Source organism: Pantherophis guttatus, chromosome 3 (genome assembly GCF_059756535.1).
Source record: "Pantherophis guttatus breed Tessera chromosome 3, ASM5975653v1, whole genome shotgun sequence".
Taxonomy (NCBI): Eukaryota; Metazoa; Chordata; class Lepidosauria; order Squamata; family Colubridae; genus Pantherophis; species Pantherophis guttatus.
Window position 1 is genome coordinate 2,359,311 of NC_142065.1, and position 13,263 is coordinate 2,372,573.

The 13,263-nt window shown below is 45.0% G+C and overlaps 1 protein-coding gene across 1 annotated transcript in view; it reads left to right on the plus strand.

The window, feature by feature from the left end:
- NOL4L (nucleolar protein 4 like) overlaps positions 1-13,263 on the plus strand; it is a 132,931-nt gene that overhangs the window by 58,982 nt on the left and 60,686 nt on the right. The window contains exon 4 of the mRNA XM_087888949.1: positions 6,142-6,251. Coding sequence (XP_087745075.1) covers positions 6,142-6,251 — 110 coding nt within the window. The remainder of the gene's footprint in view (positions 1-6,141; positions 6,252-13,263) is intronic.

Genomic DNA, 13,263 nt, shown 5'->3' on the forward strand with positions numbered 1-13,263 from the left:
AAAAGTCATTTTCGGCCCCGTCTTGTGAAAAAATGGCAACGGTGCCAATAGGATGGCTTTCGCATGCAGCTTGCAACATGGCGTCAGATGGAAGTCTGCAAGGATCGTGGTCTTTTACATAGAATGCAACTCTGCCTTCTCTTTTATGGGGTCTGTTTCTTTTGAACGGCTTATATCAGGGGTGTCAAACTCAAATCCGGCTGGGGGCTACTTAGACCTGACCTGCGGTGCTTCTGCCACAGAAAATGGACTCCCGGGCTCCGTTTTCGGCTGCCCCGGCCTCCTGCAACCCTCTTGCCAGTGAAAATGGACCACATGAGGGGGGATTGCATGCAACTGCGGTGATTCGCTTAACAACGATGACAAGAAAGGTTGTAAAATGGGGGCAAAACTCACTTAACTCACTTAGAAGCCGTGGTGGTTTAGAAGGCAGGATTGCAGGCTAACTCTGCCAACTGCCAGAGGTTTGATCCTCGCTGGCTCAGGGTTGACTCAGCCTTCCATCCTTCCGATGTCGGTAAAATGAGGACCCAGATTGTTGGGGGCCATAGGCTGACTCAGGTCAACCACTTAGAGAGGGCTATAAAAGCACTGTGAAGGGGTATATATGTCTAAGTGCTATTGTTCTATCTATCTATCTATCTATCTATCTATCTATCTATCTATCTATCTATCTATCTATCTATCTATCTATCTGTCATCTATCTAATCTAATCTAATCATCTCTCTTTCTCTCTCTCTCTGTCTCTCTCTCCCTATATATATATATTTTCTATGTATCTATCACCTATCTGTCAATCATCTATGTATCTATCTATTTCTATCTATCATCTATCTATCTTTCTATCTTTATCTATCCATAATCTATCATCTACCGTGTTTCCCCAAAAATAAGACCCTGTCTTATATTTTTTGAACCCTCAAATAAGTGCTTGGCCTTATTTTCGGGAGGTCTTTTGGGGCGCGGGGCACAAGACGGGGCTCCTCTTGCCGTCTTACCTGATTTCCAACTCTGTCTGATGTATGTATCTATCACTTATCTGTCAATCATTTATCTATCTATCTATCTATCTATCTATCTATCTATCTATCTATCTATCTACTATGGGTATACTGTGTATACACGTACAATGACAATAAAGTTACTTATTTATTTATCTATCTATCTATTTATCTATCCATATCTATCTATCTATCTATCTATCTATTTATCTATCTATCCATCTATCTATCTATCCATCCATCTATCCATCCATATCTATCTATCTATCTATCTATCTATCTATCTATCTATCTATCTATCTATCTATCTACTATGGGTATACTGTGTATACACGTACAATGACAATAAAGTTACTTATTTATTTATCTATCTATCTATTTATCTATCCATATCTATCTATTTATCTATCTATCTATCTATCTATCTATCTATCTATCTATCTATCTATCTATCCATTTATCTATCTATCCATCCATCTATCCATCCATATCTATCTATCTATCTATCTATCTATCTATCTATCTATCTATCTATCTACCTACCTACTATGGGTATACTGTGTATACACGTACAATGACAATAAAGTTACTTATTTATTTATCTATCTATCTATTTATCTATCCATATCTATCTATCTATCTATCTATCTATCTATCTATTTATCTATCTATCCATCTATCTATCTATCCATCCATCTATCCATCCATATCTATCTATCTATCTATCTATCTATCTATCTATCTATCTATCTATCTATCTATCTATCTACTATGGGTATACTGTGTATACACGTACAATGACAATAAAGTTACTTATTTATTTATCTATCTATCTATTTATCTATCCATATCTATCTATCTATCTATCTATCTATCTATTTATCTATCTATCCATCTATCTATCTATCCATCCATCTATCCATCCATATCTATCTATCTATCTATCTATCTATCTATCTATCTATCTATCTATCTATCTATCTATCTATCTACTATGGGTATACTGTGTATACACGTACAATGACAATAAAGTTACTTATTTATTTATCTATCTATTTATCTATCCATATCTATCTATCTATCTATCTATCTATCTATCTATCTATCTATCTATCTATCTATCTATTTATCTATCTATCCATCTATCTATCCATCCATCTATCCATCCATATCTATCTATCTATCTATCTATCTATCTATCTATCTATCTATCTATCTATCTATCTATCTACTATGGGTATACTGTGTATACACGTACAATGACAATAAAGTTACTTATTTATTTATCTATCTATCTATTTATCTATCCATATCTATCTATCTATCTATCTATCTATCTATCTATCTATCTATCTATCTATTTATCTATCTATCCATCTATCTATCTATCCATCCATCTATCCATCCATATCTATCTATCTATCTATCTATCTATCTATCTATCTATCTATCTATCTATCTATCTATCTATCTATCTACTATGGGTATACTGTGTATACACGTACAATGACAATAAAGTTACTTATTTATTTATCTATCTATCTATTTATCTATCCATATCTATCTATCTATCTATCTATCTATCTATCTATCTATCTATCTATCTATCTATCTATCTATCTATCTATCTATCCCTATCGTCCATCCATCCATCCATCTGTCACCTATTCTATATCTGGTGCTGCAGTGCTTAGAAATCAGTATTGCAGGCACTCTGCCCACAGCCAGGAGTTCGATTCTCACCAGGCTCAAGGTTGACTCCGCCTTCCGTCCTTCCCAGGTCGGTAAAACGAGGCCCCCGATTGTTCGAGGCAAGATGGTGACTCTGTAAATCACTCAAGAGAGGGCTTTAAAGCAGGGGGTCTCCAACCTTGGCAACTTTAAGCCTGGCGGACGTCAACTCCCAGAATTCCCCAGCCAGCAAAGCTGGCTGGGGAATTCTGGGAGTTGACGTCCGCCAGGCTTAAAGTTGCCAAGGTTGGAGACCCCCTGCTTTAAAGCACTGTGAAGTGGCATATAGTTTTAATGTTATTGCTTCAGTTGTACATCAAGGACCCTCTGTATGCTACCCGAAAGAAGGGGGATGACCCAGAGCTATGCTTAAATGGGTGCGGGGCTTCTCTGCAAAGGGAGGGTTGTCCTCTCTGCTCTGAATGGCTCTTCTGTCTTTGCTGGGCTTCCTTCGGTCGGCCACAGGGACAGCCTGGCCGTGGAGGTTATCACCAGGAGCGGGAAGGGACCGCCCGGAGGCTTCTGCTTTCTCTTCTGTCTGCAAGGAAGCCTTCGACAAGGGGGGGCTCTTCACAGCACACCAGATCCGCTTTTTTTAAAAGGATCCCCACCATGCAATCTGTGCCGATAGACGATCTTTGGAGGAGAGACTTTAAATGTAGAGAAGAGCAACCAAGAGGATTAGGGGGCTGGAGGCTATAACATATGAAGAACGGTTGCAGGGATTGGGTCTGTCTAATTTGATAAGGGACACTCAGTGGCTAAGATGCTGAGCTTGTCGATCGAGAGGCCGGCAGTTCAGCGGTTCGAATCCCTAGTGCTGCGTAACGGGGTGAGCTCCCGTGACTTGTCCCAGCTTCTGCCAACCTAGCAGTTTGAAAGCAGGTAAAAAATGCAAGTAGAAAAATAGGGACCACCTTTGGTGGGAAGGGAACAGCGTTCCATGCGCCTTGGGCGTTGAGTCGTGCCGGCCACATGACCACGGAGACGTCTTCGGACAGCGCTGGCTCTTCGGCTTTGAAACGGAGATGAGGGCCGCCCCCTAGAGTCGGGAACGACTAGGACGTATGTGCGAGGGGAACCTTTACCTTTTTAATTTGATGAAAAGAAGGACTAGGGGGGACAGGATAGCAAATATTCCAATATTTGAGGGGCTGCCCCAAAGAAGAGGGAGTCAAACTAGTCTCTAGAGCACCAGAAGCAACAGGTGGAAATTAATCAAGAAGAGAAGCAACCTGAAATTAAGGAGAAATTTCCCGATACTCAGAATAATTAACCAGTGGAACAGTTTGCCTCCAGAAGTTGCAAATGCTCCAACACTGGAAGTTTTTAAGAAGAGATTGGACAGCCATTTGTCTGAAATAGTACGCTTGAGCAGGGGGTCGGACTAGATGACTTCCAAGGTCCCTTCCAACTCTGCTATTCTGTTATTTATTATGCTGTATCCCATTGTAAGGGATGCTTTCAGTCCCCAGCGGCTCTCTTTGTTGCTGTAAATAAGGAGTTATTAGAGCAGAAAAAGTTATCCAAGGACAATTATTAGCCCTCTGTCCCTCCCCAGAAGCCGAACGTAGATGATGAACATGGGGTGGGGGGGGGGCAGGGGTTATCAATGGGGAAATAAATCCTGAAATTTAAGGGACAAGAAAGATGCTGGTACCTCTATCTCTCTCAGGACAATTAATTAATCACATTAATTTTTAACCATTCATTTTAAATTGTACGTTGAAGGTCAGGCTGAGGGATGGGGGGATGCTGGCCAAGTCCATTCTGGATCACAGCTTGCCCATTTTAGCATCTTCTAGAGAGGTTTGATGTTGAGGATCAATATAATCTCCAAAGCCCCTGAGTGCAAGGCAAGAAATGATGGATGGAAGCCACAGAGAGTCCTCAATTTGTGAACGACAACCGAGTCCAAAATTTCTGTTGCCAAGCCCGACAATAGTTCGGTGAGTTTCGCCCCATTTTGCAACCTTTCTTGCCATCGTCGTTAAGTGAATCATTGCAGTTGTCAAGTAAGTTACCCAGTTGTTAAGTGAATCTGGCTTCCCCCGTTGACTTGGCTTGTCAGGAATTCGAAAAAAGGAGATCACGTGAGCCCACGACACTGCAACCGTTAATAAATACGAGTCAGTTGCCAAGCGTCTGAATTTTGGTCCTGGAGATGTTTGCCACGGCCGTAAGTGTTGAAAAACGGTCGTAAATCACTTTTTTCCAGTGCCGTTGGAACTTTGAACGGTCATTCAATGAACCGTTGTAAGTCAAGGACTACTTGTAGTAGAACAGAAGTGGTGGGTGCTCCATCCCTGGAGATTTTCAAGTAACAAAAAAACGGACAATAATTTGTCCAGAATGATGTAGAGCAGTGAGGGCTAACCTGTTTGCCGTCGCGTGCCAAAAGCGGGGGAAATGCGGGGTGGTCGCGCCCGTGCGTGCCTACACCCATAGTTCAATGTGCCCCGTGCATGCGCATGTGATCCTCCCCGCTCCCCCCGCTTTTGGCACACAATGGTACGGTGGGCCTGGTAGGCCCGTTTTTTGCCCTCCCCAGGCTCCAGATGCTTTCTTGGAGCCTGGGAAGGGCAAAAACAGCCTTCCCAATTCTCCCGGAGGCCGGAAACGGCCCATTTCCTGACTTCTAGTGGGCTCTGAAAATCCGTTTTTCATCCTCCCCAGGCTCCAGATGCTTTCTTGGAGCCTGGGAAGGGCAAAAACAGCCTTCCCAATTCCCCCAGAGGCCGGAAACGGCCCATTTCCCGACTTCTAGTGGGCTCTGAAAATCCGTTTTTCATCCTCCCCAGGCTCCAGATGCTTTCTTGGAGCCTGGGAAGGGCAAAAACAGCCTTCCCAATTCTCCCGGAGGCCGGAAACGGCCCATTTCCCGACTTCTAATGGGCTCTGAAAATCCGTTTTTCGTCCTCCCCAGGCTCCAGAGGCTTTCTAAGAGCCTGGGAAGGGCGAAAAAGGCCATTCCCACCCCCTCCACCCCCCGGAGGCCAGAAACAGCCTGTTTCCCGACTTCTGCTGGGCCTGGAAGCCTGAAAATCAGCTGGCCGGTGCGTGCATGCACGATGGAGCTGAGCTAGGGCAACGCTCGCGTGCCCACAGATATGGCTTCATGTGCCACCTGTGGCACCTGTGCCATAGATTCGCCATCACGGATGTAGGGTCTCGTGCTTGGGCAGGGGGTTGGACTAGAAGACCTCTAAGGTCCCTTCCAGCCCTACGATTTTATAACTCAAGGATTACCTGCATTGGTAGGTGTTCCTAGACCAACGGAGAACAGGTGAGCATCCAGAACGTTGATCCCTCTTGTGGGATCTCATCCAGGTGATGTGGAAATGAGGATGAAATTGCTCGGTCTTCCAGGTCTTTCAAAGAGACCCATTTTCCTTTCTTTCCTTCCAGAAAACGAGTCCCCTTCCTCACTGGTCTCGGGCATCATCGATTACAACATGCCTCTCACCTCCACTTACCTGAAGCAGATGAAGCTCCGAGTTATGAATTCCCAGGAACAGGTGAGCGGTTTTTCCTTGCCGGATGGAGATCTTGGTGGCCTGGAAGAGCTTGCAAGGAGTTCTGTGAAATGTGGTTGTTTGCAAACCTCTCGGCTTCGTTCAGCTTTGTTCTTGTTGTCTGTCCGTCTTGATCCAACACGCGTGTTTAAAAAAACACGTAGCGGCATTTCGGTGTTACCCGTTTGATAAAGGCCAGGAAATTTGATTAATTTTTTTTCATCAAACCCATCAGTAAAACGGTGAAGGGATTATTTAGGAGGGGTTGGACGGTTAAACCCAGACTTGGAGTAGAATATATTACGGAAACGAAATTTGGGTTTTATCTATGGGGTTCCTGCTGGTTGTTTCCTTGCAGACGTTTCATGACCCAACTAGGTAACATCATCAGTGTTAGAAGGGAGTGGGGGTTGCGGAGATGAGAAGGAAGAAGAGGAGCAGGAAGAGGAGGAGGAGGAGGAGAACTGTGAGGTCCTTGTTCGATTTGAACCTGGTTGTGTTCTTGTAGACATTTCATGACCCAACTATCTAACACCATCAGTGCCAGTGAGTGCAGGGTTGGCTCTCTGATGAATGAAGGCAAATTTGCTCTCTGTTTATATGCAAGCGGCTTCCCCTTTCAGTGGGAGTGTTCACGGAGGTTCCTCGATTAGGCTGTTGTTTATGTTGCCTTGTTCATCTGAGTTGGTAGTTCCTGGATGGTCCTACCTTCCCTGACAGGACAAACCACTATGTATAAGCAGAGAAAAACCCCACTCCCTTCTAGCCCTGATGATGTTATCTAGTTGGGTCATGAAATATCTGCAAGAAAACAACTAAGCTCAGAGAGCACCAGGGACCCCACAGTTCTCCTCCTCCTCCTTTTCCTTTTCCTCTTCTCCCTCTTCCTTCTGCTCCTCTTCCTTTCCTCCTCCTCCTTACCCCGCTCTCTTCTAGCCCTGATGATGTTCCCTCGTTGGGTCATGAAAGGCCTGCAAGGAAACAACCAAGCTCAGAGAACACGAAGGACCCCACAGTCGCCGTTGTCCACCTCCTCCTCTTCCTCCTCTCCTCCTCCTCCTTTTCTTCACCCTTCTGCTCTTCCTCCTCTTCTTCCTCCTTCTGCCTGTTCCTCCTCCTCTTCCCCTCCTTCTCCTCCTGCTCCTCCTTTTCCTCCTCCCATCCGCCTCCCTCGTCCTCCTCTTCCCTATCCTGCTTCTCCTCCTTCTCCTCTTTCTCTTCCTCTTGTTCCTCCCCATCTCCTGCTCCTCGTCCTCCCACCTGTCCTCCTCCTCCTTTTCTTCACCCTTCTGCTCTTCCTCCTCCTTCTCCTCCTGCTCCTCCTCCCATCCTCCTCCCTCCTCCCCTTCCCCATCCTGCTTCTCCTCCTTCTCCTCCTCTTGCTCCTCCCCTTTTCCTCCTCCTCTTCCCGCCTGTTCCTCCTCCTCTTCTTCCTCCCATCCTCCTTCCTCCTCCTCCTCTTCCCCATCCTGCTTCTCCTCCTCCTCCTCTTTCTCCTCCTCTTGCTCCTTCCCTTCTCCTCCTCCTTCTCCTCCCGCCTGTTCCTCCTCCTCTTCTTCCTGCTCCCCCTCCCCCTCCTCCTCCTCACCCTGCTCTCTTCTAGCCCTGATGATGTTCCCTAGTTGGGTCATGAAAGGCCTGCAAGGAAACCACCCAGCTCAGAGTACACCAAGGACCCCACAGTTCGACCTTGAGCCACAAATATTCTCCTTTATTGCTTATCTCTGCTATGTTCTGAAGAACCTTGGCTCACCAAAGGAGAGAGCGGTTTGTTTCTTTGAAAGTATGGAGGAAAACAAAAACAAAAAAACCCCAGCAATCGGCACCTCCCTCCCAAGCTGGTGGAAATTGTGTTGGAAAATAGAAGGTGGGGGGAAAAGGCAGCCGTTAACCTTGATAGTCACAAAGCTGGAAAATCATTTTAGAAAGCTGCGGAAGCAGAAGTGCTTTGGTTGGGAAGGCAGAACAGTGTGTGTGTGTGTGTGTGTGTGTGTGTGTTGTGTTGTGTTGTGTGTGTATTGTCGCATTGCAAGGGGGGCCAAAATCTCACTTCTCTTTGTGAGCCCAAATCGAAGCGATGCGTTGGTGGCTGTTTCCAATCCCTCTTCAGCTTCTTCTCTAAGCTACTTAACTGCCCCTTCCCTCGAACTCGGACCTCGCTTCAAGAAGTGATACTTGGGTATCTTTCAAAGTGAGGAAGTGGAAGGTTTCGTTCAACCGGAGAGCCCCATTTTGGCTTGCCTGTTCCGAGAAGGAGGAGAGGCAAAATTATAGAATTTGGCTTTTTTTTTTTTTTTTTTGGTCTGGTGTGATTCACGTCGGGAGAAATTTTGGGGCAGGGAAACGTGGCTAGACCTCTTGAAAGGTTGTTGTTGTTTACGAATCCATCCTCCATTGTAATTGTGTTCCTCCCCAAGGGGGGGGGGAATAGGGCCCCTTACTTATCCGCTGCAGAAATTATTATTATTTTTTGGCAGGCAGTGTCTTAGCTGCCAAAGAGAAGGCTGGATTGTGTTGGATGTGTGAAAAAAAGACACAGGAGGTGTTTGTAATTTGTTATCCTTTAAGGTTGCACTGTTTGCTGGCATTGTTGGGAGAAAGAGGAAGAGGAGGAGGACGAGGAGGAGGAGGAGGAGGAAGGGGAAACATCTTCAAGAAAAAACCAGAAAGTCTAGTTGCCTCTTGGAGAAAAAAAAAAAAGGCACGTTTGGGTCAATGGGGGAAGCTGGATTTGCTTAACGGCCATATGACTCACTTAATAACTGCTGGAATTTTACCTAGCAACTATAGCAAAAAAAAAAAAAAATGTTGTAAAGTCAGGTGTGACTCACTTAACAACTGCTTTGCATAGCAACCGAACTTCCTGTCTTGACTGTGGTAGTAAATCGAAGACGACCTGTACGAGAATAAGAGGAAATAGGTAAATTTCGGTCGGTTGCGTCACGCGCTAGGAGCAAATTGCTTTAATTTGGGGAATGTGTGGGATGATGTCACAACACACACAGCTTTTTGCTGGCGATTGTACTACCTGGGCGTGCCTATTCCGCTCCTGTGGGTAGACAGACTTGCAATACAACAAATTACCCCTATTTACGGCCTGCTCCTCTGGACGATAGCAAATTTGAAAAGACTGTAGTTGGTTCACCTTAATTTGGGCATTTGCGAACATTGCCCTAGCTCAGCTCCAGCAAGCATGCCCACGCCGGCCAGCTGATTTTCGGGCCTTCCGGGCCCACCGGAAGTCAGAAAACGGGCTGTTTCTGGCCTCCGGAGGGCCTCCAGATTTGGGGGGTAGGCCGATTTCGCCCTCCCCAGGCTCCTAGAAAGCCTCTGGAGCCTGGAGAGGGCAAAAAACGGGCCTTCCAGTCCCACTGGAAGTCGAAAAATGGGCCATTTCTGGTCTCCAGGAGGGTGGGGAAGGCTGTTTTCGCCTCTGGAGCCTGGGGAGGGCGAAAAACGGATTTTCAGGGCCACCAGAAGTCGGGAAATGGGCTGTTTCCAGCCTCCAGGGGAATTGGGAAGGCTGTTTTTGCCCTCCCCAGGCTCCAAGAAAGAATCTGGAGCCTGGGGAGGGCAAAAAAAGGGCTTACCAGGCCCACTGTACCATTGTGTGCCAAAAGCGGGGGGGGGGTCACGCGTGCATGCTGGGGGGGCACATTGAATTATGGGTATAGGCACGCGCACCAGCGACCCTTCACTCTCCCCCCGCTTTTGGCACGCGATGGCAAACAGGTTAGCCATCACTGCCCTAAACCATTTCAGACAAATTGTTGTCCAAACTCTTCTTAAAAGCTTCCAGTGTTTTTTAGGGATGGTTTGTGGGAAGGAAGGAAGGAAGGAAGAGAAAGCTGCCTATTTGCTGAATAAACCAAACCAAATTCAAGAAGACATTTCCTCTAGGACGGAGGCCTTCAAACTTGGCAGCTTTAAGACTTGTGGACTTCAACTCCCAGAATTCCTCGTGGCTGGCTGAGGAATTCTGGGAGCTGAAGTCCACCCAGCTTCAAGGGGCCGAGTTGTAGAACCCTGTTTTATCATGAAGGGAGCAGGAGGAGGATGTCAAGGGACAGACAGACCCCCCCCCCCAAAATCACTTTGGCCTTCTGTGTCATGCAGTAATCACGTTAGATCACCAACAGCCAACAGCCAACCAGCATAACAATTAACCAGTGGAACAGCGTGCCACCAGAAGTTGTTTTTCATCAATTCATTAATTTGTTTGAAATTGCATAGTACTTATGTAGGGGTTGGACTAGAAGATCTTCATGGTCCCTTCCAACTGTGTAACTCTGCCAAACTTTTCCACGCGGGCAGGGATGGGGGGGGCTCTGCCTGTGTCTAGAGTGGGTTGGCAATTAATGTCCCCAAGGGAAAAAGTGAGAAACTTGGAATTATTACAGAGGGCTGAACCAATAGTCTATGTGGAAAACGGGGAAGCCAAATTCACTTAACAACCGTGTTATTCATTTAACAAAGTTAGTGATTCACTTAACAGACGGTGGCAGGGAAAGTCGTAAAATGGGGCAAAACTCACTTATCAACTGTCTCACTTAGCAACAGAAATGTTGGGCGCAATTGTGGCCATAAGTCGAGGACTGCCTGTAATTATACTGCCCAGTTGAACTTTCATAATCTTATATATTGATAAATAGATGCATTTACTGGTTCCCTGTTCAGGATGCATTTAAGTCTCTGTTTTGCTTAATGCTTTAAAAAACAGCTTGTTTTTCTATTTTTAGTTTTTGTGTGTGCTGGACTTACTATTCTTTGGAGTGTACATATAGCAAAATAAAAACAGTTTTCTAGCACGTGTATAAACACTCCATTTGTTTTTTTTTTTTAATTTTTAAAAAGGATCTTGTTTGCATTTTGTAATATTCATTGTCCCTGCTGTGCAATTGCACAGTTATTCTTGTCTGGTTGCTGAGTTTAGTTTACTTTATCTATCCACTTATTTATTTCAAGTACAAATGCCAGCGTAAAGGTGAAGGCCGAACCAACGTGAAAATTGACTTTATAAACTAAATGCATAAAATGTAAAAACATGATTGCTTAGCCACGGAAATGTTGGGCTCAATTAGTCAAGGACTACCTGTACTTGTGATGAGATGCTTTCTCCTTATTTGCCTAGTTAGGGGGACAAAATATTGGATGGACCAATAGTGATCCATGAATGGATCTCAGAAGGAACCTAAGTGTGCACGAAAAAGTCACATTGATAGATTTCCAGAGCTGATGTTGGGTCAGGTGCTACTGTAGATATATGTGTATATCTTCGTTAGGAAAGAGAAATTTTTCTTTCTTTCTTTCTTTCTCTTTCTTTCTTTCTTTCTCTTTCTTTCTTTCTTTCTTTCTTTCTTTCTCTCTCTCTCTTTCCTTCCTTCCTTCCTTCCTTCTTTTCTTTTCTTTCTTTCTTTCTTTTCCTCTCTGCCGTCGTCTCCCACGCTGGGCTACCGGTAGTAGAAGGATAGTAAAACACAGTTAATAATTCCATCTGAGAAGTATCCCTGGTGGGGAATGAGTCAGAAGAAATGCGATGTCTCCTTGAGTTTCATGGAGTTGGCAAAAGCTTTGATGAGACCCTGCGGCTACTTAGATCGGACTAATTAACCTGGTTTGATGAAGATCAAGTTTGATTAGGGTCTCCCTTAATTTCTGTCCAGTACAATCTACGGATATGATAACAGGGAGTTCTGGAGTAGGAAATAAAGGCCTTCTCGGAGGTGCTCTCGGAGCTTGGTTGTTTTCTTGTGGACATTTCATGACCCAACAAGGGAACATCATCAGTGTTAGAAGGGAGGAGGGTTTGCAGAGAGGAGGAAGAAGAGGAGGACTGTGTGGTCCTTGGTCTCTGAGCTTTCTTTCTTTCTTGCAGACGTTTCATGACCCAACTAGGGAACATCATCAGTATTAGAAGGGAGTGGGGATTGAGGAAGAGGAGGACTGTGGGGTCCTTGGTGCTCTCTGAGCTTGGCTGTTTTCCTGCAGGCATTTTATGACCCACCTAGATAACATCATCAGTGCTCCAATGGCCAGACACAGGACGGAGGTCATATAAAGAATAAAAAATGAAATAAACCCAGCACTGCTGATGTTATCTAGTCAAGGTACTGTAACGTATTCAGTTGATGATATGCTACCATTGTGTGTAGAGTTGCTATCATTGTGCTATCATCGGTTGGATGGATCTGCTACCATCGTGGTTTGTGAACCAGAGTGAGTTTGTTATTCTAACCAACTACTGTTTGTGTGGTAAGAAGACTTTTTGTATCACTGGACTGATTGAACTGGCAAAGACTTGGATTGATTTAAAAGACTACGAGATTGTTTTTTTTACTATAAAGTAAACTTTTGATAAACCAGTTTGCACATCTCTCATTCATTGCTCTCAGCAACGTTTCTCTGTGCTCTGCACTCTGCTGGTTGGTAACACAACAACAATATCCTTAACAAACTGATGGGTCAAAGGGAGAAGGAAAGAAACTCATCTTATTTCAGATTATTTCGTTTATTTAGGCTTGTTCTGCAGGCTTCAGCCTGTCCGGCTGGCCAAAGCTTCCGTGGTCTTTTCTCGCACCTGTTACCTGATCTTTTTAAGCAGCCAATTCTGGGGCCGAACCTGAGACTCACCTGCATTCGGAGCAGGTGTGCCGTCCTATTAGGTGACAGTCCCCTTGCGGGTGGCTCTAAATTATTCCTGTTTTGAACCGAGGCAGGAGGCCGTATTTGAGCAGCGGCTGCTAAATGAGGAATATCCCCATCGGAATGACTTAAATTTATTTTACATTTTGTGGCTGTAACGGCTGGCGTTGAATACCCAGCTAGCTTTTTTTTATTCTGTTAGATAAAAACAGGGTTTGAAATATGTAGATATAAGTAGTCCTCCAATTACAGCCATTCGTTTAGCGACCGAAGTTACAACGGCACCGAAAAAGGTGACTTAGGATCGGTCCTCACACTTACGACCGTTGCAGCATCTCCACCGTCATGCGATCAAAAGTGGGTGTTTATTTAC